The sequence below is a fragment of the Cucurbita maxima genome, unplaced genomic scaffold (genome assembly GCF_002738345.1).
Source record: "Cucurbita maxima cultivar Rimu unplaced genomic scaffold, Cmax_1.0 Cma_Scf00004, whole genome shotgun sequence".
NCBI classification, from domain to species: Eukaryota; Viridiplantae; Streptophyta; class Magnoliopsida; order Cucurbitales; family Cucurbitaceae; genus Cucurbita; species Cucurbita maxima.
The window spans coordinates 2,776,172-2,803,817 of NW_019272020.1; the positions used below are offsets into that span (position 1 = coordinate 2,776,172).

General features: G+C 38.8%; 6 protein-coding genes and 1 pseudogene across 8 annotated transcripts; 3 read left to right on the forward strand and 4 right to left on the reverse strand.

Moving 5' to 3' along the window:
• On the reverse strand, positions 1–3,587 carry LOC111478770 (BTB/POZ and TAZ domain-containing protein 4). Of its 3 annotated transcripts, none has more exons than XM_023123217.1 (7): positions 3,431–3,587; positions 2,474–2,762; positions 2,106–2,236; positions 1,197–1,503; positions 762–1,075; positions 503–654; positions 1–387 (listed from the first exon to the last, which is right to left on the reverse strand). In XM_023123217.1, exons 2-6 carry the CDS (start codon positions 2,735–2,737, stop codon positions 519–521), a joined length of 1,152 nt encoding a protein of 383 aa, XP_022978985.1. In that variant the 5' UTR covers positions 2,738–2,762; positions 3,431–3,587; the 3' UTR covers positions 1–387; positions 503–518. The 3 variants fall into 3 exon arrangements, with proteins under 3 accessions (XP_022978985.1, XP_022978984.1, XP_022978983.1); XM_023123216.1 differs by having other exon boundaries at positions 1–427; XM_023123215.1 differs by having other exon boundaries at positions 247–654.
• A 469-nt stretch (positions 3,588–4,056) lies between these two features.
• Positions 4,057–5,741, forward strand: LOC111478072 (annotated as a pseudogene).
• Positions 5,742–7,762: 2,021 nt separating this feature from the next.
• Positions 7,763–10,025, reverse strand: LOC111478797 (protein SHORT-ROOT-like). Its single transcript, XM_023123267.1, has one exon. The coding sequence runs from the start codon at positions 9,495–9,497 to the stop codon at positions 8,043–8,045; it is 1,455 nt and encodes a 484-aa protein (XP_022979035.1). The 5' UTR covers positions 9,498–10,025; the 3' UTR covers positions 7,763–8,042.
• A 1,931-nt stretch (positions 10,026–11,956) lies between these two features.
• Positions 11,957–16,094, reverse strand: LOC111478404 (peptidyl-prolyl cis-trans isomerase CYP65-like). Its single transcript, XM_023122637.1, has 11 exons — positions 15,838–16,094; positions 15,659–15,721; positions 15,449–15,552; positions 15,111–15,202; positions 14,934–15,023; positions 14,785–14,860; positions 14,302–14,675; positions 13,825–14,081; positions 13,453–13,741; positions 13,060–13,170; positions 11,957–12,948 (listed from the first exon to the last, which is right to left on the reverse strand). Exons 1-11 carry the CDS (start codon positions 15,963–15,965, stop codon positions 12,748–12,750), a joined length of 1,785 nt encoding a protein of 594 aa, XP_022978405.1. The 5' UTR covers positions 15,966–16,094; the 3' UTR covers positions 11,957–12,747.
• A 564-nt stretch (positions 16,095–16,658) lies between these two features.
• On the reverse strand, positions 16,659–19,256 carry LOC111478767 (BTB/POZ domain-containing protein At3g49900). Its single transcript, XM_023123211.1, has 4 exons — positions 18,895–19,256; positions 18,723–18,792; positions 17,672–18,196; positions 16,659–17,562 (listed from the first exon to the last, which is right to left on the reverse strand). Exons 1-4 carry the CDS (start codon positions 19,110–19,112, stop codon positions 16,762–16,764), a joined length of 1,614 nt encoding a protein of 537 aa, XP_022978979.1. The 5' UTR covers positions 19,113–19,256; the 3' UTR covers positions 16,659–16,761.
• Positions 19,257–20,131: 875 nt separating this feature from the next.
• LOC111478547 (60S ribosomal protein L26-1) lies at positions 20,132–20,914 on the forward strand. Its single transcript, XM_023122858.1, has one exon. It carries the CDS (start codon positions 20,178–20,180, stop codon positions 20,616–20,618), a length of 441 nt encoding a protein of 146 aa, XP_022978626.1. The 5' UTR covers positions 20,132–20,177; the 3' UTR covers positions 20,619–20,914.
• Positions 20,915–22,816: 1,902 nt separating this feature from the next.
• Positions 22,817–27,621, forward strand: LOC111477628 (calcium-transporting ATPase 2, plasma membrane-type-like). Its single transcript, XM_023121491.1, has 7 exons — positions 22,817–23,475; positions 23,915–23,969; positions 24,056–25,998; positions 26,094–26,252; positions 26,361–26,532; positions 26,633–26,931; positions 27,069–27,621. The coding sequence occupies exons 1-7, from the start codon at positions 23,299–23,301 to the stop codon at positions 27,306–27,308; spliced, it is 3,045 nt and encodes a 1,014-aa protein (XP_022977259.1). The 5' UTR covers positions 22,817–23,298; the 3' UTR covers positions 27,309–27,621.
• Positions 27,622–27,646: the final 25 nt, after the last annotated feature.

Sequence of the window (27,646 nt, forward strand, 5' to 3'; positions counted from 1 at the left end):
TGGATAGAATTGGATTGGATGGGCATTTAATTATAATTTATAAACAACAAAACACAAAATTACAAAACATGCGTCTCTTTCGCTGTTCTCTTCCTTCTCACTCCCTTCTTTTTCAACTTTCCATCATGCCCTCTTCCCCTTTCGCTTTGCTGTTTAATAATTATTGCCAATTCCCTCATTGTTCTTTTTTTTTTTATTATTATTCCTTTTGTAAAAATTTTGTTTTCTTCTTCTTCTTCTTCTTCCAAAACCAACTTACACGGCCCATTCATCTGTCTTTCCTGTTTGTGGCTTCAACTAACATGGAACCCATTTCCAAAGTTGGGCTCCAGTTGGGTTCGTAGCATCTCGCACCAACCTGGCTCGTTTTAGAACGGCTTTTGGTCTCTAAAACAGTACGAAGTAAAATTTGATTTCATCTCTTGATCTGTATTGTACACAAAGAATGATGCTGTTGAATAAAAAAAATTTACAGATTGAATTTGATTATACAAAAACATACAAGTTTTGTTTGGCCCTCATACATATATGGTATCTATCGTCAAAAAGAATGGTGCTCTTGCTACTCCCTTTGTCCTCAGAATCTTTTTTACTAACAGTTTCCATTTTATTTCATTTTTCCTGCCCTGTTTCCTAGTCCTGTCCTTGAAATTCCTGAAATCACGGAACATCCTCGTAAGTTGAATTCGACTTGATTGATGATTAACAAGAGCTGAAGGCAAAGGAGAATGGAAAAAAGGAGACGGATTTTGATAAATTACCTGCACAAAGGGACTCTACAGAGATCAGAATCTGCACAAAGATGAGAGTGCAACTCCAACAGTTGCCACATTCTCTTGCACTGGGTACAGCCACCAGGGGCTCTTAATTTGCAGCCTGCAAAGTGGCGGATAAGCAATTCCAGCCCCTTGCAGGCTGCATACTTACATGGCGGCTGGTTTGCCTTGAAGTCTTTGTCGTGTGGGCCGATTGTGCGACAACCATCTCTACATATATGAACAAGAGCCTCCATTGCCTCAAATAGTTCCAAATAGACCTTCCTTTCGTTCATTCTCTTCACTCTTTTCTTTTGCCTCTGAAAGTAAAATTTGAAAGATCAGTTTAGAGAAAGGCCAGCAGAGACTAAGCTCTTTACAGAGTCCGACACCATTTGATTTGAGGAGAAAAGAACACAGAGAGAAAGAGAGATGTGTTACATTGTCTTCGTCGATCACTGATCCAAGAAGTTCCTTTTCGAGTACTGGGTGGCTTTGCTGCATTGCTTGCCACGAGTCGGTGGAAGAAACAGCTTTGAAGTTTTTTAGGATCATACGGTGGCAAAGAAGGCTGAGACGGGGAGCATCACACAGTAATGCAAGTTGAAACACATCTACTACATTTTCAAGTGTCAGCAACTCACGACCCAGTTGCCTCTCACACTCTTTCTTCAACTGAGGAACCACATATACATGTGACAGCACCAGCAGGGGCAATACAAATTCCTCCATTTGTTCTTTCTCGTATCTAAAATAAAATGTTGAAATAAATCAGAAAACACAACCAAATTCATATGTCCTACGATGTAACACACAGGATTTTGGTAGATGACATCCAACTTCCAGTGGGGTGAAAAAACTCATAGTTCCATTCATGAGTTTCAAAATGTCCCTATTATTGTCATAATTAAATGTGGGCACACAAAGATCATGAAAATTCCAATTGGCAAGTCAATTAGCGAAAACTAATGATTTAACTAAATTAATTAACTAACAAAACTAAACCAGTAAACTCATATTTTCTTCCTACAATAACATGCTTCTACTCATAGTAAACAATTGATTGGTTAGATGTACATAGAAAAACCTTCCGGGATATTATTGGCAGAATCACTGCAATCCAAAATTTTATTTCTTTAAGTCTGATTAGAAGGGTTTAGAAGTCTGAAATCAATGATCGAATCACTAAACAGTACAAGAAAAGCATTGAACTGGCAGGTATATTATTTGCAAAATCAACACTACCCGATGTTTTATTTCTGTAAGTCTGAATAGAAAAGGATTTGAAGCCGGAAATCTATGATCCATGTCAATGATCATATCGCAAAACACTAAAAGAAAAGCATTTACCTGCAAGAGTACAGGTATCTAATGAATACTTTAACAGCATCAGGTGGAACTCCACGGATCGAAATCGACCGCTTCCTACCAGACTTTTTTGATTGATTTAATATGCCTTTTATCACAGGAGAAGCCATGCCCTGCAAAAAAATTACAGGAAGATAATCGAATCACTAATTGAACTAGGATGTAGCATGGCAATAACCTTCATATTTTTCAGTCAGCAAATGCAAAATTTGACAAGTTTTATTCTTAATAGAAATGGATTTATCTTTAACCAGCACATCTTTTAGCAAAATCTCCATTGAATGAGATATTAAAATTGCAGGAAACTTCTTTTAGGTTATGAACGAAATGGTGAGATTAAAATAACTTACGAGGATATTGGCATGTGCATACACAATGCCACCATGATCCGTATGAATAGAAACATCTGCTCCATAAGCTTCGTCAAAGAGACCGTCCCAGAGGTCTCTTGTTGCAGTGGAGACGCAGCTGTATCCTCTTTCTAAGGATTCACTTGAGACCCAACCCTTCTGCAGATGACTACTGATTGCAGATTTGGGCAATGGAGGTGGCAGTGGGATGGTATTTGCCTTGGCTGGGATTAAATCCAAGCAAATATTTTCTGTATTCTCCATTAATTTACTTTCAAAAACTCCAAACCTGTGAGTCAGCAAAATTAAATAGAATAATCAAGACATGTTCAACTGTCGGTAAACGAGTATCATAGAAATTCCCAGGAGTTCAAGATGGTGCCAACCAAAAAGTGATACAGTCAAATTAAAAACAAATTCGAACAAAAATCCCAACCCGTTAAATAATTTAATTGGATTGACACTGAAATAAATCCTTTGGATGCCCAAATTTTTACCAAAGAATCAAAACAGTCACGCTTCGACTAGATAAAAGATAATCTCCTGGTTCTTTCAATCTAGTATTCTTAAAAATGAATATATATATCCTAGAAAATTGATGGCATTTCAGACAATTGAAAACATGAAGAAGGATCAAAAAAGGATTCTCGATATGACTCCGAAAATGACGAAAAGCTAGTCCATCCTTCAGATTCAGGACGATTAAAGCAAATGGGAAACAAAAAAAGAACAAGCCTATCTCTATTTTTCTCCTGTTCAGACAATCCAATAAATCTTCATTTGGCATAAAAAGCAGGAAGCAAACTAGAACAAAAACAAAGTAAATAATCCCTAATCCCGAAAATTTAGCATCCCCAGATTGAAAATTCGAAACCGAATGTAAAACAGTTTAATCTATTCTCCTAGTAACGTCTAGATTTCAATAGAGAGTAATGAAATAGTAGAGAGATTGCTGACCTTCCGATTTGACCTTCGTAAACGCTTCGAGAAACCGATTATAAAGACTCCGCCGGTAGCCGTACGCAGAAAATCCAGAAAGTGGACAGAGAGACGGATGGATTAACAGAGGGAACTTAAAACCTAGAGAGGGACAGCCTTTTATAGGTGATCTGGAAATCTTGGACGCGGTAACCGGAGAAATGGAATTTAATAAAATTTAGAGAATGGAAAAAGAAAAATGGAGAAAATAAATCGACGTCGCGACACGTGGCGATTCGGGGGATGAGAACGGAAATGGAAATGACGTGGAAATGTTGTGTGCTGATGCAGATCCACGTCGGACATTCTCTTATCCTTTAATTTCATTTTATGTTAGCTATGTACGCGCTTAGGTCTCGAGTCACACCCACCTACCGTTACAAACTAATTCAGCGGTCACTATAATTTCATTTTTTTCTTTTTTTTTTTATAGAAAAATTATAATTATCCCTTAATTAACGAAAGTTTAAATATCGATGTAATCTTGATACTGGGCCAGGCCGAGTGTACAGATGTTGGGAACGGATGTTCTTGGGCCTAGTCCTGATCCATCACTTAAAAAAGGGCGCGAAAAAGTTCGTCCGTGACGATTGGTAAGAAGAACACGCAACCGCCGATCGGAGTCGAATTCTCCGTTTACGCCGTCAAATTCTGAAGCACAGAGAATGAAGCGATTCTCCTCCATTGCCGGATGGAAGGAATTAGCAGTTTTGGCGTTAGTTTCGGTTTCCGATGATTCTGTTTGAAGATGAAGGAAGAACTTCAACTCCAAATATAGCAGAAAGGGATATCGAAGCAAAGTAAGTAGTAGTCTGTTCGCTATGGAGAAGAAGTTGCGTCGTTCTGTTGAATCCTCGACGGACGAATTCAGTTTCTCTGCTGTAAAACTAAGTCTCAAGTCATCAAAGCACACGCTAAAAATCATAATTCATGACGAGAATCACTGATCTCTCAGTCACTCCGTTTCTTGCTCTCCCGATCGTTGACGCAAAAGAAGTAGGTGGATGTGCACAAGGTTTAAATGCTTCGCGAGGCATTTTCTTTCTTTGATTTTAAAGGTGAGAGTATTGAAGATTTGAAACTTCTGCTAATTCGTTGCGTTATTGCTCCTTTGTATTTGAAAACCGGGAATGGTCGTCGGTTTGTGGCATATACATTTTTTTTCCGTGAGCGTATAATCTTGCTCGTGAATCTTTGATAACAATAAGTTAATAGACCGCACTTCTATAAGCACTCATGTATAGTTTGCTCGGGATCCTGCTTATGGATGTATTTAAGCTTTAGTTAGTATGAGACTCTTATCATCCTGCTGAATGTCTTGCCAGGTTGCAAATACAAATGTTCGTCAAAATTCATTGCATCTACTTTTGGATATATTTCCTCTCGAAAATCCAGATGCTACAAAAGAGCTGAAAGACAGTGCTTGATAGACAGTTCTTTTTAATAGAGAAACTTCTCATGGATGAAAGTCCAGATGTGAGAGTTGTAGCAGTTGAAGGTTGGGCCATTTGATGCTGGACAATGCTCGTTCACTAAGGATAGCTCTAGCAGATCTCCTCCTCCTGATCAGGGATGTTCGTGATTTCCAGTTTAACAAGGTCAGGGCATCCTATAACTAATTTTTGTAGTAAAATTTCTGCAAAGGCGGGTTGTGTCCATAATGTATCCCCAAATCTTTCTGCAGGTTGTCAGTTTAGATGTATTGTTGACTGTTCATGCACATGACCAACCCATTATTAGTAAGAAAATTACTAGATTGCTGATGTCATCGTATTTTCCCACCAAAGTATCAATTGAAGAGGCAAGATTTTTTGAATTTGCTGCTTCAGAAGGGGCATCTCTTAAGTCCATTGTGGAACTTGTTCGAGTACTAATCAATTTGGTTTCGTCCTCTGCCGAGCTAGATGCAAATTACATTGATGGTTTAATTCTTTCAGCTAAATACCTATGCGGCTGCATTTCAAGCGAGCCATGTTACAAGATCGATCTCAAAGATTTGTTCACCGCTGAAAAATTGAAATGCTTGGTCTCTGTAGCAGAATCTGGGCGTGCTCGATCTTCTTTATTCAACATTGTTTCCTCGTTCTCTCCTAATGGTCTTACGGGTCTTCTTGAGGAGTGCATGCAATTAATTACTAATTGTCGTGGTTTATCAGGAAACATAGAAAAGCAAGCTGAAGTGAGGTCTGGCCATAAAGTTTTTCCAGGCTTGTGATGCATTGGATGTTATGTTCGAAGCCATGGCATTGATACTACAGAAGTCTGCTTATCCTTGCCACATTAATTTTGGAACTGATATACCAAAGCTCAGTGGTTGAGCAGACCAAATTCTATTTTCCCGCATGGTTATCAATGGTTGCAAAGATTGAACTTTTGGACATGAGTGAAGATTCCGCTGAGGAGGACAACGATGACAGATCTTTCCACGAACATGAGTTCTCCATTTTTAAGAAATTTCTGAAGATGTTTGTCACATTTTTTAAAAGAGATCACCACATCTTGGATGCAGTTGGGGTGGTTTTTATGGTTGGTTCAGAAATTGGCTTGTAAAGAAAGGATTTTGGGCTGGTACTCGAACTTCTACAGTTTGTTTGCCGAAGCCTATACAGTGCTGAGGACAGAGAGTGGGGCAATACGATGTTGGCTTTTTTACAACGTTGATACCCTCATATAGAGAGGGAAACAGAACAATGTAATGGAGAGGGACGACATGAATTAGATAAGGCCAAGACTTTGCTTGAACCTATATGGTTGTACCACATTTTCGAAACTGGTAAGCTTTCAATGGTGACTGAATAGACAAACATTATGTTCCTTTTATCTCTCATTTTTCCTATAAGAAAGTTGCCCATTAATAGTGAAGCCAAGAGTGGCTAAATCAGTAGAGCCTTAAATTGGTCAAGTAGGTTGTAGTGAGGATATTGGGCCAAAAAGGAAGCACAGCCTGCACAGTCCATGAGAAGACTCGTGGCCTTTGACAGACGACAAACTATTCATGTGGGTGGAGAGCCAGTTTTCAATTTCGTGGCGAGAAGATTATTGGTTCGGTCCCATGAAGTGAAAACTGAAAAGTAACAATTGGCCGTCTAAAGGAAGGCGCAGCCTTAAGACCACGACAGGGACCAGCCCACATCAACTTTTATAGAATGTGTTGGAAGAGAAGATGGGATGGGGGAAGCGAAGACTTGGAGTGTCAACGATGAAACAGAACTTAGCATGTAATTTGTGTGGCTGGTAATCCTCGCTCGCTCTTCATACAAGGCTAAGTGGTTGAAAACTTGAACATGAGCTCAGGTATGATAAACGTAGCCCATCTTTTACACGCACTCACGTTTCTGCTTCCATAATTTGTAATTTTAAAGCGAACACTCCTCCCACCTTCTGTGGGCCAAAAGTAGCATCAGCGTCACTGGGAAAAGAGGTTTTTTGCTTTAGTGGGGGCCATAATGGAAAAGCAAGAAAACTGATGGCTTAAATAAAGAACAGCAGACCAGAACACCCTCCTCCTCCCTTCCTCTGTCAATTCCCATATGAAAGATCCTAGACTTTTGCAAAAGTTTCCAACCAAAAGAAATACATAAATTTAGAGAGAGAGAATTGAAAGACAGGGTGAGGGCCACTACAACCCATTTGTGCCACTACTAATGGGCCAACACCTGTGCAAGAGATTCCCCTAAAGACAACTCAACTCTCACCGGCCGTCCTAAGATTCCAAAGCCTCCTCCTCAGGCTCTCTAAGTTCCCTAAACCCGATGCCTTCTTTTACCCTTCTCCTGCTTTTTCATACCCTCCAATTTGGATTGTTTAATCCTCAATTTAATATCATTTAGCTTGCTTGCTTCTTAATGCCATTTTGCTTCCTGATATCATCTTATCACAAAATCTCGCTCCACTAACTCCACTACTAAATTTGGACCTCTCTTTTCTTCCTATTGTGACGATTGTGGGGGTCCTTTTCTTTTTAATAACGATTCTTCTATAAAAGTGGTCATTTTCCTATACAGTCCAACAATATTGCACTTCCTTAGTACCCAAATAAAAATGGTAGTCAAACCTAAATTTGAGACTTCTATTTCAAATCCACTTAACTATATTAAATGCACACACATATGGGCTGGGGGTTTGAATACAATTTAAAACATCTTAATTGATAGTTGCCTAAGGTTGGGGTTGAATAAGAAGGGAAATGAACTTTTGTTATCCTAATCTGGTCTCTTTTTTTTTTTTTTTTTTCACGTAATATATGGAAGGAAAGAATAATCCTCTAAAATAAATATTTATAAAAATAAATAAAATATAAAGCCTATTGTAGCGATATTTTATGCATGGTGCATTGTATTCATATTCACGAAGAGCTTCTATAATGAAAAGAAAAAAGGTTCATATAAATGGGAAATAGTGACAAATCAAGAATTAAAATGTGCCTCAATTCTATTAAAACCACTCCGATCGGATAATTTAATTTATCTTCCTTTTTTTCTTTTTTTCTTTCCAAACACGGTAACGGAAATCTCCCCCGATCTTCAGGCATGTGCAAAAAGTTATTGAACCGAACCGAACCGGTCCATTTTCGTGATCCAACTAGTTCTGGTCAAGGTCTCCATGCACTGGCCCACACCACCGGCTGCTCTTTCCACGTCAAGAAGATTCCGGCGACGTCGGAGTTCTGTGTCATTGCCCAACCTTCCTTGTATCTCCTCAACAGCGCTCTGACGTCGTCGCATACTTCGTCGCTGAACGTCACCGGTCCGAATCCGTTTCCATGCAGCCGCTGAGCCCACCTCACCGCCGATTCCCGCCTCTCAACCGAGTCCGCCGCCGAGCAAGCCACCAGGTCCACGATTGACCTACCGGCAGCTCTCTCGAGCATCAACCGCTCGTTGCTCGTCCTCGTGAAACTTTCGTCCAATGTCTCGAAGTAAACCCTAAACCAACGCAAACATTCTTGGAAACCTCTCAGAAAGTCAGTCCCATCGACGCCTACGTCGAGATCGGCTTCCTCTTCTATCACTGTGATTATCCGCGGGCGTAAACTGCGGAAAGACGAAATCAAGAAATCTCGGCGGTTGTTAATCGCCGCAATGGAACGTAAGGCTCCGACGCAGTTGATGGCAAGTGCCTCGTCTTCTTTGATGTCTAATTTGGCTAAGTCCAATTCCGAAAGGTCACCGGAATGGTACAGCGCATTGAATTTGAAAGGTACGCCCATAAGCCTAGCGAACTTTTCCATTCTCGTACCTATTTCCTTCATTACTTTTTGAGATGCAGATATTCCGGTACCAGTGCCTGGTTTGGTGGTGATGATCGTGGTGAGACGAAGGTGCGGCGTGTCGTCGGTACGAGTCGCGAGAGCTTCTAGCAAAGTAGGCCACTGAGTGCAATACGTGCTACTGATATCGATTATGTGTAGCTTCGATTCGCCTTCTAAGGCCTCAATTAATGCGCCATTGCAAGAAACATGCCCAAAAGTGGTCCAGGGGCTAACCTCCTGAAACTTGAGCATCACTTTCCTAGTTGAATCGAATGAGCATGTTTTCTCTGAGGCAGAGGCCAAAGCGCAATAATTACGGTCGCCGGAATCTGTCATGCGGCTAAACAAGGCCTGCAGGAAATAGGCAGCCAGCTTTTGATCCGTATCCCCATAGGGGGAGCTAAGTTCGTTTAGCATCCACATGAGTTGGTGAACGCGGGAGCTGTTCCTGTCAGAAATTGCCCTGGCCGTCTCAAGGAGAATATCGACAGCCCACCTGCCGGAAAATTCGAAGTTGATGTCCGGAGAGGGGGAGACGTATGAGAATTGATCGATGGGTGTGGGAGTGGCGGTGGAAGGTGGGTGTGGATGGTATGGATTATAGTATTGTCTAGAATTACTAGAGGATGAGAAATCTTCGTCATCCATGAGAAGGTTGTAGCATTCTTGGTCGTCGTCCTGTTGATGGTACTGATATTGGTTCTGTCTGGAAGATCTAGAGCTGCTAGAATTGGTCCTGCTGGAATTGTAAGATTGCTCAGATTGGAGATTGACAAGCCGAAACAAGGTATCCATTTAAGACCCACATCAAAAAACTCGGAGTCTCTCTAGTTTTTTGGACATAGAACAAGTTGGTTTAACAGAGAAGAATGAGGAGGAGGAAGGGTTCAAACTTGTGTGATGTCTCAAAGCAAGGCGTGGGAGCTGATCTTCTTTTTATGGGCTAATCTCAAATCAAAAACCCATATTCAGCATATTGTTGGGATTGTGTGTAGAAAAGAAGAGATGAGAAATGGAATTGTTGGCTGACAAAAAGATGATAAAGTGTGAGAAAAAGGATTAGCTTTTGTTTTCATTGTTTTTGAGAAGGAAGAAGAATAAGAGAGAAAGGAGTTAATATTATTATTACAAGTTGGGTTTTGAGTGGAGGCAGCAGGCGTGCCATTTGGAGTTTGGTAAGGTAAAGCTGCCGGCGTGCATCACCATCATCAAGCCCACCACCACCATCATAGACATATACCACATATACCAAATCCACACACTCCCATTTCTCTGCCTTCCCTTCCCTTCCCTTCCCTTCCCTTCCCCCACTTTCTAGGGAATGCTTTCCCAACTTAGTCTTGTTTCTCCAAATACCCTAAACCATTCTTCTTCTTCTTCTTCTTCTTCTTCTTCTTCTTCTTCTTCTTCTTCTTCCCTTTTTTAGTTCAAATATTCTGTGCTTCATTTACCTACAAAAATGGTCATTCTGTTTAGGTTATAGGACATTTTTGTTTTTATGTTGGAATCTCCATTTGTAGATATGAATGTATTGGAGATTGGTGTGAGTGAATGGTTCATTCTATGTGAGAATGGTTGTTGGTGTCGTTGTTGTGTGGATGAATGATTGGGTGAACACTCCATTTTTAGAAATTATGTTATGTTGTCCACCACACCCCATCATTTCCATCTCCTTTTTCACGTCATTTATCTTTCTTTGCATCATATATTTCTTGAATTTAATCCTCATTCTTTTTTTATGGGGTTTTTCCCTTACAATTACTTTACTTCCATTATAATTTTGTTTCAGACTCAATCTTTTATGTGTTTCAATATAATATTTTTTACTTTTTTTTTTCTTTTATATATATATATATATATATATATTATATAAAGGAGATGCTTTTATTAAGGTGCATGTGAGACGAGAGAGAATCGCCAAAGCGTGTTTACGCATGATTTTCAACTATCCCACCTTTTCATCTTAAAGGTTTCAAAACCAACACCTTTTATCCTTAAAAGATTTCATTTTTGTTTTATATTTGGTCCCTAACATTTGAAAACTGTTTGATTTTGCTTCCATTTAATTCTAAAGTTTTGTTAATAAGTTTTTATTTAGTTTCTAAAAAAATTAATTTTATATTAAAATGTTAGATCGTGGGAATTATTAAGACTTCTATTTTATCTTGTTAGATCCATAATTATTGTCGCTAAGTATATCTAAGAGCGTTCCTCCTGCCAAAAAAAAAAAAAAAAAGAATGTAAACTTTAATACAAACAATGCATAATGAGTAGAATTCACTTCAATTGCATTAGTTAAGCCAAATTAAGGACTAAAGCACCTCAACAGAAACATTAAAAGTAAGGTAAGAAAATCAACAACTTTCTTGAAATTATTTTGGAATGCTTATGGATTGGATGTCACCCAATGCATTATTGTCCACATTATAAATAATTAAACCAAAATCAACAAATCTCACTGCATTTCCTCAAAAAAAAAAAAAAAAAAAAAAAAAAAAAAAAAAAAAATCTTTGGAAANTTCATTTTGTAATTTAATCATCAATAATACATGATATAAAATTGATTAAGGACTACTAATTGTATGTCATTCGTTGACCAATACTTAATTGCTATTATCACTTAATTAGCATTTTGCTTACTCCATTGGTGAAACTAATTGAACTTATAAATACATATAATTGATATGTTTAACAAACCATCGCTGTCACTTTAATTTTATAATATTTTGCAGTCAAAAGCTCTTTCATCCTTACCTTCAATTTTAATTTCTTTAATAAATTAAAGTGCAAATTTTTTCAAGGTGTCCCAACGACAACCCAATAGAAGCCAAAAGTGTTTTACGTATTTTTCTCTTAAATTAAAAATAAATAAAAAAAGGAAATAAAATAACTAGTCTTTTTGGTTCCAGTATAATAATACCCATTTAGTTTATGTTAATTTTAAAAATTAGTTTTAAAAATTAAAGTAGTTTTCATTAATTCCGTAGATATTAAAATTAATTTTAAAAGATCAATAAATTGAAACACCAATGATCAAAAGTAAGCAATAATGTAAAATTAAAAAATAAAAGAGAAAAATTTTGAAACCCATAGACCAAATAAAAAAACTAAATTTAAAATTCAAAGTAAAAATGTAATATTTTGAAACTAATGAATCAAATAGAAATAAAACTCGAAACGTAAAGAATAAAAACAAATAGAAACTATATTGGAAGACGACTTAGGACTAAAATGTAATTCTCTCAATGAATGAAAAAAAATAATGCATAAACATAGAAATTAATTCTCTCAATCAATAAATTGGGAAGACTGAACATGAGTAATTTGAGGTGAGGAATAGTCGTATCTGGTGCCAACGGCGAAGAACAGAGTAAAAACTTCTACAAGTGACTTCAAAATAGCTCTATCTGTGTGGGATAAGGTTGATACTTGAAAGCAATCAGCGACAGTAAATGAGCAAAGTAAGATACATACAGTGGAAGTAGAAGAGCTCTACTTGGAAATGTACCCATCCATCCATCCATCCATCCATCCAAACATGACTAATCGTTGAAGTTTTGGGTGCCCCTCCTTCACTAACTCACAGCAGACACGCCATTTTTTGGCAGATCCCTCTTTACTTTCAAGCTCATACATTGAACAACAGAATCAGCTTTAGAAAATAAACAATATTGGAAGAAGAGCAGTTCTTGCATCTGCCAATTCATTTTTACAGCACACTGTCGGATAAAGAGGATTCATATCTGAATACTGCTTTTCCCACTTTCATTTTTCTTTTTTCTTTTTTCTTTGCTCTCTCTCTCTCTCTCCCTTTGGGTTTTGGGGCAGGTGGGGAGTTCTTCTTGGGCATAATCAACAACTCCAAGAGTTTGTGAAATGAACTTTTGTCGTCAGTAATGCATTCCAATACTAACTGGGTCAAATGCACCCTTTCTTTTGCACGCTCCCCCACTTTTCAATGACTCGTATGATTTAAACACCACAAGAAACCAGTAACTTAGGGGCTAGCTGAAAGGACCTATATCTATTGCATACATGGGAACTCTTACCACGAAGAGAAGTCTTTGAATTCTCCAGCAGCTGTCCTTTTTTTGGTTGAAGTAGTTTGTCTTACACCAGCATCAACAGCAGGGGATTTGGATTGGGCATTCCTTGCTTTTAAATATTTCCCTACACCACCACCACCAGCAGCTCCATATTCAGCTACCCCGGTGCCTGGATTACTATACCACGATCCAACCTTATCCTGAAATGAAATCAAAGATACTCATCTGAGGTCTGAGCCCATCAAAAGAGTTACTCAAATAATGCAGATGTAAATAGTATAAGCAAAGGTCAATGGGTTGTGGAGGCAAACGTTTTCCTCATCCTCCACATTTTTCTCGTCTTTTTGCTTTTCTTCCTCTTCTTCATCGGGTTCTGAGTATGGATTGACAAAAACTGTGACGCTTGTTATCTTGATCTCCTCCTACACAAGATAGGATGTGTTGGGCATTGGGTTAATCACGGTAAGATGTAACTTTGAAATATCTAGGGGGACAGTAATGTCCAAAACAGTGGAAAGTAACAAATTAACATGCTCAATCGTTGTATTTCTTAGCATGCTCATCACTCATAAACACACACATGTTAACTTTAAATTGGAGGATCCTTCATAATAAACACATCCAACGACAGGGGCGAGTACTGGAAATCATGGGACCTCTGAAAGCGAAAGGTTTAAAATTACGAAGATTAATATAGAACTGACCAGAGGCCGATCATTGTCATCAACAGGAACCTTTTCCATGGCTGCCAAAGCAGTCAACCCACCAACAACACCGCCAAATACAGTATGCTTGAAGTTTAAGTGATTAGCAGATTTGTAAAGAATAAAGAACTGGGAACCATTAGTGTGGGGGCCACTATTTGCCATACTGACAATACCCCTTCCAGAATGAAGCAACTTAGAGTTCAGTTCATCGTTGAAGGGCTTTCCCCATATAGAATCCCCTCCTCTCCCAGTACCAGTTGGATCACCACCTTGAATCATGAAATTCCTACATTATCACATCTTCAACATGTAAATACGCCAAATAATCAGATTATCATTACTCAACTGCAGTCTGCAGTACCATCGTACCTAATACTTCTATGAAAAGCAACTCCATTGTAGTAGCCATTTTCACAAAGCGTGATGAAATTCTCACATGCCCTCGGAGTAATATCACAATGCAGTTCAATATTCAAATCTCCATGTGTTGTATGCAACTGTACGTATCCTTTCTTCTTCGGATTTTTCTCAACCTTGATATATTCATGTTCATTCTTTGTAACTGGATCATAAGCTGTAGATGTGAAGGATCGGGACGCAGCACCAGTAGTGTAACGACTCTTTACCTGTAATAACAACTTATGTTAATATATCATTTAGATGCCAAAAAATATTATAAAAACCAGTATACCAAGAGTACTAGCCTTCTCTTCAATATAAGTACTTGAATTCTAATTTAATCACATTATTGGATAAGAAGATTCAGTTTCCTCATTGAAAAAGCATGTAATGAATTATGACTATGAAGGGATGGATGTAAAAAATAAATAGTTGTTAATAACTAACCATCTTAGCATTCACTGGTGCCCTCTCACCCGCCATGTGCATCGCAATTCGAGCAGCAGTTTTTTCACTTGGTGCAGCTTTCGCAGCAGCAGCACTTCTACCATGTACCGAGGCAGATGCAGCATCCACAATACTAAATGCCTGAGTAGGTTTCTCCTCTCCTTTTGCATTCTCCTTGGAGTCCTCTTTAATGCGTGACCTAGCAGCTAAAATTGCAGCAAGTGCAGCCTCCCTTTCTTTCTGTGCCTTGCCACCACCTCCGCCATGAAGTGCAGTTTGCCTTCCTTTTTCGGTTCCAAGTTCCTGCAGCATCTGCTTGATGTCGCCCGACACATTTATGAAATATGTTGGATCTGATTTCATTTTCTGAAGTTCTGGGGAAAATGGAAGTTAATAAATAGAGTCAAGGTGCAGAGGCATGATGGGATTAACCGCCCCCCCCCCCCCCCCCCCCAAAAAAAAGGAAAAAGATCTATAGCTCACCTTCATCATCAACTTTCAGGCTATTCTTCACATGATCAAAATCCAGGAGAACCTTACTATCAAACGCAGTAGGGTTCTGCAAATAAAAACAAAATTGACTATCAGGTTTAGAAACAGTTGAAAATGGACAAACTCTGGAACCCTTTTACCTGAATGGTTATAATGTCCTGCCTACTAAATGGTTCATCAGTGAGAAGTTCCTTCCAGTTTTTTGTCTTGATATTTAATTCTTTAACTGCCTATAAGGTTGAAATGTCAGAAAACCAAGCATCAAGCTCCAAGTACTTCTATCGCTGAGAATGAGAGCACCACATGATATGACATACCTCGTAGCAGAAGACATTTCCAGTGGTCTTTATAGCAACCATGTGTGTGAACTCCGTAAAAACTTTGTTTAGTACAGGGCACTGGAATTCACCTACATCAAAGTGAAAATGCGGCAGCATTATCCACAACAAAAAATGTGATCTTCCAGGCATATAATTCTAAATAACAGAAACATTTATATTTTCTGAATCACAGAACTACTGAACTTTAAAACATATCATTCAACTCTAATTCCAATGGCAAAATCCAGAGTAATGACATTTGATAACCGGGAATATTATTCAATGATGTGATTTCTCAAGGCAACAAAATGATTAAGTTTTAAAATTATACCAACCTTCAGAATTCTTGTGGAAAATCAGCGGAATTAGATCCTCCTGCTTTAGGGAAGCTCCAGTAACAGGATTTTTACCATACTTTCGAATATAAGGGATGATATTCCTGAATCCAAGTTCCAAATTGAATTGAAGAACGATGAATTTACTTATACTTGCACAATAAAAAAGAAAACCAAGCAAGTAAATTACTGTGATCCTATAAAACTTACATTATCTCGAAGACGCTGCCATCGGCGGTACATACAGGGTCCTCGAAGGGTGTAAATGTAAGCCTGCCATTAAACAGCAACTGTTAATTTAGGAGAGATGCATGAACAACAAGTAAATAACAGTCCTGTACAGGAAAAGAAGGATCGGAAGTGGAGATTAGAGAGGAATGATGAATTACGCGCAGCAGTAGAAAGGAAGCCGTTTGAAAGGAGTTTGAGAGTCCTTGGGTTTGGCGCCACCCCATTCGGTTGCCCATTCAGTTTTCGTAATAAACAAACGGTCTTTACTGTGCTGTTTCTTCCCCATCTTCCTTTTCCACTTCGAGCTTCGTACTCAGAAGCTGGCGAATCTCTGCAATTAGGGCTCCTGCTTCGACACCGATTCAAAATCCAGATGAGGTTGCGGAAGCTGATTTTGTTGCCGACATGTCGTTGATAACAACGGCGGCCTATAATATCAACTCGACATATCGGTTTGAATTCTTTTAAGTATATATTATTTTAATTGGTTTAATCTAATTATTATTAGTAAATATCAATTTATCAAGGGCTCATTTGATTTTCTTTTTCTGGCTTGAAAATTTTGCTTAGTTATTAATAGTTTTATTTTAAGAGAAATATGATTCAAAATACTCTTTATTTTTCTAATTAAAAAATATATTTTATTTTAATAATTTAGAATCTCAAATATAACATTAGTTTTAAATAATTTTAACTTAAAATTGTCGTCATTTGAAAGTTTAAATAATTTTAGTCTAAATTCGAAAAATAATTAAACATGTTCATACTAAGAATATTATTCATAGTTTTAGCAGTTAGATGAGAGTCCCATCTTAATTTAAGAAATGATCATGACTTATAATCATAAAATAATCTCCGAGTTGTTATAGAGTATTTTAGGGAAGTTAAAGTTATGCTCAAACAATATAGTGTTCATCTAACATGGTATCGGAGTCATGCCCTCTATACTTAACTGAACAAACAACTCGGAAAAGGAGTAGAGGCACATTAACAGCTAATTTACTCATTCGACCCTACATTTACAATATACTAGAAGAATAAGAGTTTGATAAAATAATTAAGAATCACTCAACTAAGAGAATCTAATTAACATAAAGATGATTTCTTCTCATCACAACAATCTCATCATTGTCTTCATCTTCTTCGCACAAATCTTCCCCTTCGTCTTCTTTATCTCTGCTCTGAACTTTGCTCTCCGCCTCTCCTAAACTCGACACCCGAAACACATTCTTAATCCCATTTATCAATCTCTGCCCAATACTTCTCCCCGATTTCCGACCCCCATCGTGACTCGACGACGACCCACGATCCGATGACGGCTTGCACCCAACGCCGAACTTATAATAATCCGTCTTGAAATCAGCGCTCAGCCGGAAAACAGAGGAGGAACTGGACCCTCGTTGGCCTCTAGCCACGCCCTTACTACTATTACTCTTATCCACGCCGTAATGAAAGCTAGCGGAACGGCCACGGCCAGCATCCTCGGACAGACTCCTCTGTTTCTCATCAGACACTTGGAGCTTCTTCTTCATGGTGGACAGTTGGGTTTCCAGCGTTCGTATGCGAGAGTTTGTAGCCTGCATCGCAGCCTTCAACTTGGCGGACTCACGAGCAGCCGCGTCTCGCTTGAGAATTGCGCCGAGCGTGAGGGGGTCCTTGGAAATTGGACGCGGGATTTGGGGTTTGGTGCTGGCAGTAGCGGCACCAGAGAAAATGGAGTGACGGGTGTTGAGCTGCTCGATTAGCATCGCTCGAACCACGAATCTCAGCGGCATTACTGGGTTTTGGACTGCGTGTAGGAGTAGCTTGGGGGATAGCTTGTCGCAGTCTATGAAATTGCATATTAGTACCTTTTGATTATCTGTGATTTTCCCGCCATATCCCTGCCACGTGTACCGTAAATTAGCATTCATTTCATATCTAAAAATTATAATCCATTCTCTAAATTAGTCAATTAGTCTGAGACTCCAAAATTGGACAGAAGATACTTACTTGGAGATACAGAAGAGCGAGCTTGTAGATTAGGTCGTGGCATTTAAGCCTGCGGTTCAGTGACGAAGCCAGGACCATAAAGTTCTCGACCTCCACGGATTTGAAGTCTTCAAAGCAAGTAATATCGCCATCGCCATCGCCCTCATCCTCCAAATTCCACGCTTCAAGACATCTACTAGCCAAAACCGCCATCGTTTCGGCCTCCGGCAGCAACTCCAAGCACGACCGGAACACCACCGACGCGTAGTCTCGGTTGACGGCCACAACTCGTCGGAAGTATTTCTCCGTCACACTCACCAAGTTGTCGCCGTCGGCATTATTCTCCGTCTCCGACATCTCTAGCAACTCCGCTGCGGTTCTTAGTGCGGCGACGTTAAATGGCGTTATATGAACCGGGGCACCGTAGCAAAAATCGGCCACCATAAGGAAGGTTTGGGGCGTAATTTTGAGCGGTGGAGTGAGCGTTACGTCGAACGTAGTGGCCAATTGTCGCTTTAAATACGGGCATTTAGACGCCAGAGGATCCTAAGAAGAATTTTGAAATTACGGTAACTGTCCCCACATTTGTAATTAATTGCTGATAAAGCCCCCACATGTTTCCGTTGAAATACAATTACTCTCCATTTAATTTATAAATTCATTATAAACCCAAAGAAAAAAACAACAACGTTACATCTGATTTTACACTTGTCTCAAATTATTTAAAATGATTGTGACAATAATAAAATGTCTTATTATCGATAATTAAATGGAGAATTACCTATTATTTTAAATAATAATAATTTCTTTAAGTTTTCCACTTTATTCCCTCGTTAAATAGAATGTTTTAGAAATTAATGCTCATATTCATTTCCTCAAAGCTTAATAATTTGATAAATATCGCTAATTTTATTTAATAATCGGATCATGAATATGTATATTTCTCTTAATTTCACGTTATTCTTTAAAAAAAAATTAAAAAATTAAAAAAAAAAAAAACCCATAAACTGAATTGGAAATGTGGGCAAGACTAGAAAACTTAAAACTACAAAAATGTGGAAATTAGAAATACCTTGTGGAGATGGAAACACTTCCCATTAACTCGAATACAAACATCTGTCTTAAATCCAGTTACCTTAGACCTAAGTGAAAATGAAATGAAATTAAGTAAATAATAAGCCACAAAAATGAATCATTAAGCTCTGGGAGAGAGAGAGAGAGAGAGAGAGAGAGAGAGAGGTTACCATTGCTGAACTGTAGAGTGGAGATGCGGAGGAGGAGGCGGCGGAGAGAGAGGAGGAGAGGGAGAAGAAGAGGAGGGGGAGGAAAATTCATATTCTTCTTCATAAATGGTGTCGACAGCGCCGAGATTTTGCCAAACGGAAAACGCTTCCGTTTCCTTCATTTTCTTAGTACGGTCTTTACCGGAGTGCATTTCGATGCCTTGTGAAATTGGGTTCATTAGAGGAGGTGGAGGTGGAGGTGAGAAATTGCGACCTAAGCGCTGTGCGAGGGTTTAAATGGGTGGAGGTGGAGGTGGAGGTGGGAGGGTGTGTGTATTAATGGCGGCCATGTGATGCATCTTAAATGCTGCATCCCCTTAATTACCTCTCTCTCTCTCTCTCTCTCTCTCTCTCTGCTCCCCTTGTAAAATTGAATTGTTTTCCCATTGAAACATCCATTTTGAATTTTTGTTGAAATGAATACGTGTCTTGTCTACTCGTCTTCCCTTGTGTCGAGCAATTTGGAGAAAATTATGTGGCCCATTTTCTTGTCCATAGTTACACCCATATTACCATCGGGATGACAATTGAATGAAACTATGTTTTGTTTTTTCCGGGTAGAAATAAACCAATGCGTGTAGACAAAATTAAGGAGAAGTAAATATACATTTTTAAATAATGTAAAAAAATTTGACATGTTAACCCACTTCAACCTTATTCATGCCAAATTCGTTTTCCTTTCTATCCTCCAAAATCTATCTAGACATCATAATGGTCTCTATTGTCGGCATAAGTTTTACTAGGGATAGGGTCGGTGATCTTCCTCGAACACTATCATGAGGACATGCTCAAAAAGCTTCGCCTAATGGCGAGTCAACGGAGTCGGAAAAGGGGATGAAGCTGTAGGAATAATTAGTGAGAAACCCTCAGAAAAAAGGAGGGAGTTCGATCGGCCTTCTCGTCACCGAATATAGAAGAAGAGAATCTACGTGACACAAAATTTAAACATATTTAAATGAATATATATAAAATGAGTATATATTCGAACATATTTAAACATGCGCTATATATTTTATAATGTTTTTCAAACAATTAACCCTTTATTTACGTATCATATTTTTGGAAGTCAAATCTGGGCCCGCAAGTTTCAAGTCCAAACTAAGGCCCATTGAAGCTAATCCAACAAAGCATTGGCCCAAAGTATTTGGCAATTGTATGTATAAAACAAAGAGAAACCCTAAAAACGTCTTCCACTCGCTACTGCTCCCCTTCCCCCTTCCCCCTTCCCACTATCTCCGGCCGCCATGAAGTACAATCCTAGGGTTTCCAGTTCCCGCCGCAAGAGCCGTAAGGCTCATTTTTCGGCGCCGTCGAGCGTTCGTCGGGTTATTATGAGTGCTCCTCTCTCGACTGACCTCCGGTCAAAGTACAACGTCCGATCCATGCCGATTCGGAAGGATGATGAGGTCCAAGTTGTCCGTGGAACTTACAAGGGTCGGGAGGGCAAGGTAGTGCAGGTGTATCGTAAAAAGTGGGTTATCCACATCGAGCGCATCACTCGCGAAAAGGTTAACGGTTCCACTGTTAATGTTGGCATCAACCCCTCGAAGGTCGTGATTACGAAGCTCAGGCTGGACAAGGACCGCAAGTCACTTCTGGATCGTAAAGGCAAGGGCCGTGCCGCCTCTGATAAGGACAAGGGCACCAAGTTCACCGCCGAGGATATCATGCAGAGCGTCGACTAATTTTGGAAATGGTGATGTTTAATTTGATAGAACTGTTGTTCTCTTTCATAGTTATCTAGCTTGTTTTGTGTTCTTAAGATACTAAAAAAATTTCATCGGACATGTGGCTATAATTGTCGACTTTGGAGGCCTTAATTTATGGTATTTTTAAATCAATCACATTTTGTTATTCCAATGATCTACTCCTCCTTCATACCGGTGTTACCTCTCGTTACATTTGCTTGTTTGATGGAACTGCAGTTACTTATTTGTAGTAGATGATGATTTATCTATGTGGTCAGTGGCTTTTACCGCTCAACTTTTGGCACTCTCTTTTCCATGGGTTTCCGGTCTCTCCGGAGCACGAAGTATATGTTATGAATTGAATACATTTTTCTATAATTCGATCCAATGAATAACTCCTCTATTCCTTGGTATAGATATACATTTCCGTGTTTCGTAATTGTTCGTGATTGCTTAGACTAATGGTTTACGAACTTGTTCTTAATACATTATGATTCCTAGGAAGTATATGTAATGCTGTGGTCATTAAACTGTGTCCTTAGTTTTTCTGGTCATCGTTGTTTTGGAGGTCGGCCGTGGTGTTGGTAATGTTACAAAACTAGAAAGAATATTTCGTTGGTCTTCTGACGAATTCAAGAATCTGCAAGAATCTTCTGAAAATTCAAATATTGATCACCTGCCATTGGTGCTTTAGCTGAAGCCAAGTTGCCCGAGTGTTCTTCGAGTTATTTCACTGTCGGTGCTATGCTCTTAATCGTAATGGCCAACTTGTGAATTTTGGTACAACAACACGATTACGTAAGGCTGATGAAATACTCATTCTGGACGCCAAGTTCTTCACATGTTAAGGAGCAGAGTGGCAATTCTCTCAAGCTTGCTACTTGACATACCCTCTTTCAAAGTTCTCTCATGTTCAAGCCTACTTTCGATCTTAGTAAGATTTTGAGCTATATGTGATGTTTTGTTTAGGTACTACGCTAGTGCTTCATTCTTCTTTTAGCCATTCGCGTTTTCAAGCGCTAGACAATGTTGAGTCGGCTAAAAGAAAAACAACATTCTGAGTACTGTTCATCATTAACAAATTTCATGAAATCAAATCCAGGGCTTTAAACTTCATGATTCATACATAATTGCATACTGCCATTTTATTATAATTCCTAGTTGACTTTGACTTCATTGACCAGCGTGGACTTCACTCACTTGACTGAATTCACACATGGACATTACTGGTCCAATGCATTGCACTTTTCCTGTGAATGGTTCTTCTATAGTGGTGCTTAATTACTATAAATAATTAAGAAAAACCTTAGGTTATATGATTTTGGAGATACCTGTAAGGCACCGAAAGTGCTTCTATAAGCTTTTGACGATAGGACTAGTGTAGCCTTCATGGCGTTCTCATCCTTTCTTTGATTGATGGATTTTCTTTTCTCAAAAAAAAAAAAAAAAAAAAAAAAAAAAAAAAAAAAAAAAAAAAAAAAAAAAAAAAAAAAAAAAAAAAAAATTACAATATTATATCTTTTAAAAAGGAAGACGAATATTAATTTATAATTCTAAATTTTAAAAGTGATATTTAAAAGGAAGATGAATAGCTGAAAAACTCCTGAAAATATAGCAATTTAGATTAATTCTTATATTTAAAGGTGAAAGTTATCTATTAAAAAATTTTGACACAAAATTTTAATGAAGTTTTAATTATTTGACTTTAATTCATACAGAAAAATTATATTTGTGGATAAATTAAAGTAGAAAAAAGTTTATCAACTTACAAATTAAATCTCGAAATTTAAAGGTACCGATGATTGCCCCTCGCAGAAGTTAGAAAGTTGGCGGGAAGTCCACGCATTGAACGCGTAAGAAAAGCAGCTTTTATGTAAAGGATAACGCGTCGTACCCATTTCCGTCTTTTCCTGCAATGAAATTTCAACATTTTAAAAAACATTACATTAATTTCAATTTCACCCCATTGTCATTGTGTATGTTCAAACACAAATAAAGTGAGTGCAAAAATAAAAATAATAAAATATCTTATAATTAAAAGGAAAGTATTTCGAATCAATGGAGAGACATTTATTTTTAATAATTCAGTTTAAGTTATATTATATTAAACGGACCAAAACTGCTTAACTTTAATGAATTCTTTTAATGGAGTTCGTAATAAAGTAAGAAAGTCCTTAATGGATCTTGCCAAGAAAAAGAAAAAAGAATAAAAAAAATTTGGATGAAATTTCGGGAAATTGGAATGGATTAAGAACGAGTCCAAGAAACAGGAGACCAGAGAACTAAAGTAATGCAAAAAATTTCGGATCGACGCTCAATTGTTTGATTAACGTATACTAATTCCTTTACCCATTCCATTCTTCTTCCTCCTCTGCAATTCATTGTTTTGGATTTTGTTTCTGAATCCAAAAATGGCGACGTAGAGAGAGAGAGAGAGAGAGAGAGAGAGAGGAAGATAGAGATTCTGTACTTCGCCTTACTCTTTATTATTATTGTTATAAATTGTTGGTGTTAATTTCTGGTAACTATCGTAATTTGTTGTTTTGACGAAGCATCGCTGCAAGTCCAGGCCACCTCCGTAGAAAGTGACATTGAATTTGCTTCAGGACTTCCTTTGTTTCCTTTCTTTATATAACTGCGGATACCTAAGTTTATTTTCACTAACTTACTCAGAGAAATGGAAAGGTTCTTGGAGGAGAATTTTGGGGCCGTCAAGCCCAAAAACTCGTCTGACGAGGTGCTGCAGAAGTGGAGGGACCTTTGTGGAGTGGTCAAGAATCCCAAAAGGAGGTTTCGATTCACTGCCAATCTCTCCAAGCGTGGCGAAGCTGCTGCTATGCGCCAGAATAATCAGGTTCCTCTTCATATTTCCATTCTATCAACGATTATCTCTGCTCATTTTCACTCTCATTGTGAATATATCATTAAATTTTCAATAACCTGTCATTTAAGCTTTTGGGTTCAATTCGATGATCATTAACATGATATCAAAGCTAATGGTTCCCTATTTGAACCCCTTTGATCTTATTTCTTCCCAAAGAAAAGATAAGCATTTTGGTTTTGTGCTTATTAAGTCCACAAGTCAATGTATTAAGATTAGATTTACGTAACTCATCACCTTAAGCTTTTAGGTTGAGTGATGATGTAACCATAACCATTCAGTTTATTTAAGATGAACATGATAACAATTTTTGCTTCTGCAACGCAAGGAACCCGACCACTTTACCTATGCCTGTTTCTCACCCAGTTTTTTCTTCTGCTATGAACTGACTTATCCACTCCATTTATTGTAGGAGAAGTTGAGGATCGCGGTTTTAGTCTCAAAAGCTGCATTTCAATTCATTCAAGGTGAGTATTTCTGGAGTTTTGATGAAGTAATGTGGTTACGTAAGGAAATTTTCGCATATTTGATGGAATTTTTTATGGTATCTTAGGCGTGCAACTAAGTGACTATACCCTTCAGGAGGCAGTCAAAGCTGCAGGTTTCCATATTTGTGCTGATGAACTCGGGTCTATTGTGGAAGGCCATGATCCAAAGAAGCTTAAATATCATGGTGGGGTTGAAGGGATTGCTGGGAAGCTCTGTACATCAACAACAAACGGGCTTGATGGAGATGCTGATGCACTCAACCGTAGGCAAGAGATTTATGGAGTTAATAAATTTGCTGAGAGTGAACAGAGGAGTTTCTTGGTGTTTGTTTGGGAAGCCCTCCAAGACATGACTCTCATGATCCTTGGTCTCTGTGCTTTCGTCTCTTTGGTGGTTGGCATAATAACAGAAGGATGGCCTCATGGGGCTCACGATGGCCTTGGAATTGTGGCTAGTATCTTATTAGTTGTGTTTGTCACAGCAACTAGTGATTATCGACAATCCTTGCAGTTCAAGGACTTGGATAAGGAGAAAAAGAAGATATCAATTCAGGTCACAAGGAATAGTTATAGACAGAAAATGTCGATCTACGATTTACTTCCTGGAGATATTGTACACTTGTCTATTGGGGATCAGGTCCCCGCCGATGGACTATTCGTTTCAGGGTTTTCTGTGTTGATTGATGAGTCAAGTTTGACTGGAGAAAGTGAGCCAGTGATGGTGAGTACAGAAAACCCTTATCTTCTTTCAGGAACTAAAGTTCAAGATGGATCCTGCAAGATGATGGTCACTACTGTTGGGATGAGAACCCAATGGGGTAAGCTGATGGCCACTCTTAGTGAAGGTGGAGATGACGAAACTCCATTGCAGGTAAAATTGAATGGGGTAGCAACAATTATTGGGAAAATAGGTCTGTTCTTTGCCATCATCACTTTCGCTGTGTTGGTTCAAGGAATGCTTAGCCGTAAACTCCGAGAAGGGACTCACTGGAGCTGGTCTGGAGATGATGCATTAGAGATATTGGAATTCTTTGCTGTTGCAGTCACAATTGTTGTTGTTGCTGTTCCAGAAGGGCTTCCTTTGGCTGTGACATTAAGCCTTGCCTTTGCCATGAAGAAAATGATGAATGATAAGGCACTTGTCCGTCACCTGGCAGCTTGTGAAACTATGGGTTCCGCCACAAGTATTTGTAGTGACAAAACTGGAACAATCACTACAAATCACATGACAGTAGTCAAATCATGCATTTGCATGAATGTCAAGGAATCGAGTAATAACACATCAGGCTTCTGTTCTGACCTTCCAGCCTCTGTTGTCAAACTTCTGGTACAATCAATATTCAACAACACTGGAGGAGAAGTTGTAATCAACAAAGAAGGCAAACGTGAGTTGTTGGGCACTCCCACTGAGACTGCAATATTAGAGTTTGGTCTCTCACTTGGTGGGGATTTTCAGGCTGAGAGACAGGCAGCAAAGCTTATTAAAGTTGAGCCGTTCAACTCTTCAAAAAAGCGGATGGGTGTTGTCCTTCAATTTCCTGAAGGTGGTTTCCGTGCTCACACTAAAGGGGCCTCCGAAATAGTATTGGCTGCCTGTGACAAGGTGATCAACTCGAGTGGTGAGGCTGTTCCTTTAGATGAAGCTTCCATCAAGCATCTCAATGGTACTATCAATCAATTTGCTGGCGAGGCTCTCCGAACACTTTGCCTTGCCTATATGGAACTGGAAAAGGGATTCTCTGTCAATGATCCCATTCCAGTTTCTGGTTATACCTGTATAGGAATTGTGGGAATTAAAGATCCTGTTCGTCCTGGTGTTAAGGAGTCTGTTGCAACTTGTCGTTCAGCTGGTATTACTGTACGAATGGTTACTGGTGACAATATCAATACTGCAAAAGCTATAGCTAGGGAATGTGGAATTCTCACTGATGATGGTATAGCCATTGAGGGTCCAGATTTCAGAGAGAAAACTCAAGAGGAATTGCTTCAAATCATTCCCAAAATTCAGGTGCTTAGTTGTTTTCCTAATATCTCTGCATCCTCCAGTTTCCCACAATTAGTTTATCTGATTCACAGTTAAGAAAACTCCTGATTTTTATGTAGGTGATGGCTCGATCTTCGCCTCTAGATAAGCACACTCTGGTCAAGCATTTGAGGACCACCTTTGATGAAGTTGTTGCAGTTACTGGTGATGGGACAAATGATGCTCCTGCACTTCACGAAGCAGATATTGGACTAGCAATGGGCATCGCTGGAACTGAGGTGAGTTTAACATCGAGCTACTTGAACTCCAAGAAAACATATCTGAATTAGTTTACGATATTCTCTGCTGTTAAGACTGCTTGATGGACCTCTGTTTCTGGCTTTCAGGTCGCCAAAGAGAGTGCTGATGTGATCATTCTTGATGATAATTTCTCTACAATAGTGACTGTGGGAAAATGGGGCCGTTCGGTTTACATAAATATTCAAAAATTTGTGCAATTCCAGCTGACTGTTAACATAGTGGCGTTGATCGTAAACTTCTCTTCAGCATGTTTGACAGGTTAAATGTCTAAGGACCTCCTATTGCTTGGTTCTATTAGGCCCAATAATTCTTGTTTTCCTTCTTCTGCTAACCTTTTGGCGTGAAAACATTGCTTCAGGTAATGCTCCTCTTACTGCAGTCCAGCTCTTGTGGGTGAACATGATTATGGATACACTTGGAGCGCTGGCTCTCGCCACTGAGCCTCCAAATGATGGCTTGATGAAGCGCTTACCTGTTGGGAGGAGAGGAAGCTTTATCAGCAATGTCATGTGGAGAAATATCATGGGCCAGTCCTTTTATCAGTTAATTGTGATATGGCTTTTACAGGCCAAAGGGAAAGAAGCGTTCAATCTAGACGGCCCTGACTCCGATCTGATACTGAATACACTCATCTTCAATTCCTTTGTGTTCTGTCAGGTACGTGACCGATATTGATTTTAGAATTTGGTTATGAATTCAAATATTTTCTTGTGGAAGATGAAAATTATTGTAAAAAACCAAATGATTTTCAAACGCAACCCACGTATCCAAACTTAATTTCTTTTTTGTGGCAGATTTTCAACGAAGTAAGTTCGAGGGAGATGGACAAAATCAATGTCTTTAAAGGCATACTTGATAACTATGTGTTTGTGCTTGTGATTGCTTCCACCATCATCTTCCAAATCATAATCATCGAATTCCTGGGAACATTTGCAAGCACAACCCATCTGGATTCGTCGCAGTGGCTGTTCAGCGTGGCGATTGGATTCCTAGGCATGCCCATTGCTGCTGTGTTGAAGACTATTCAAGTATGAGTATAAACAAACCCACATCAAAGCACAGAGAAACATGTTTCTTCAACCACATAGATTTAGTGAGGCCGTTGTTTGTCTGTCGGACTGTAGTTTAGCTCTGTGATTTCTATGTATTATATATTAGTGGCCATAAAGTCGGTGGTCTACGATTGCTTCGTTAAATTTGAATATCTATTCCTTCATTCCTTTATCATCCCACTCTTGTAGCTGTGGCGGATGACAGACATACTTCCAATTGGAAGATTATTCTATGTTCTTCCTTCATCATTAAACTTTTTTTTTTATCTTTTAAATTTCAATCATATTATTCTCATTATTTCTCGAATATTTATACTCGG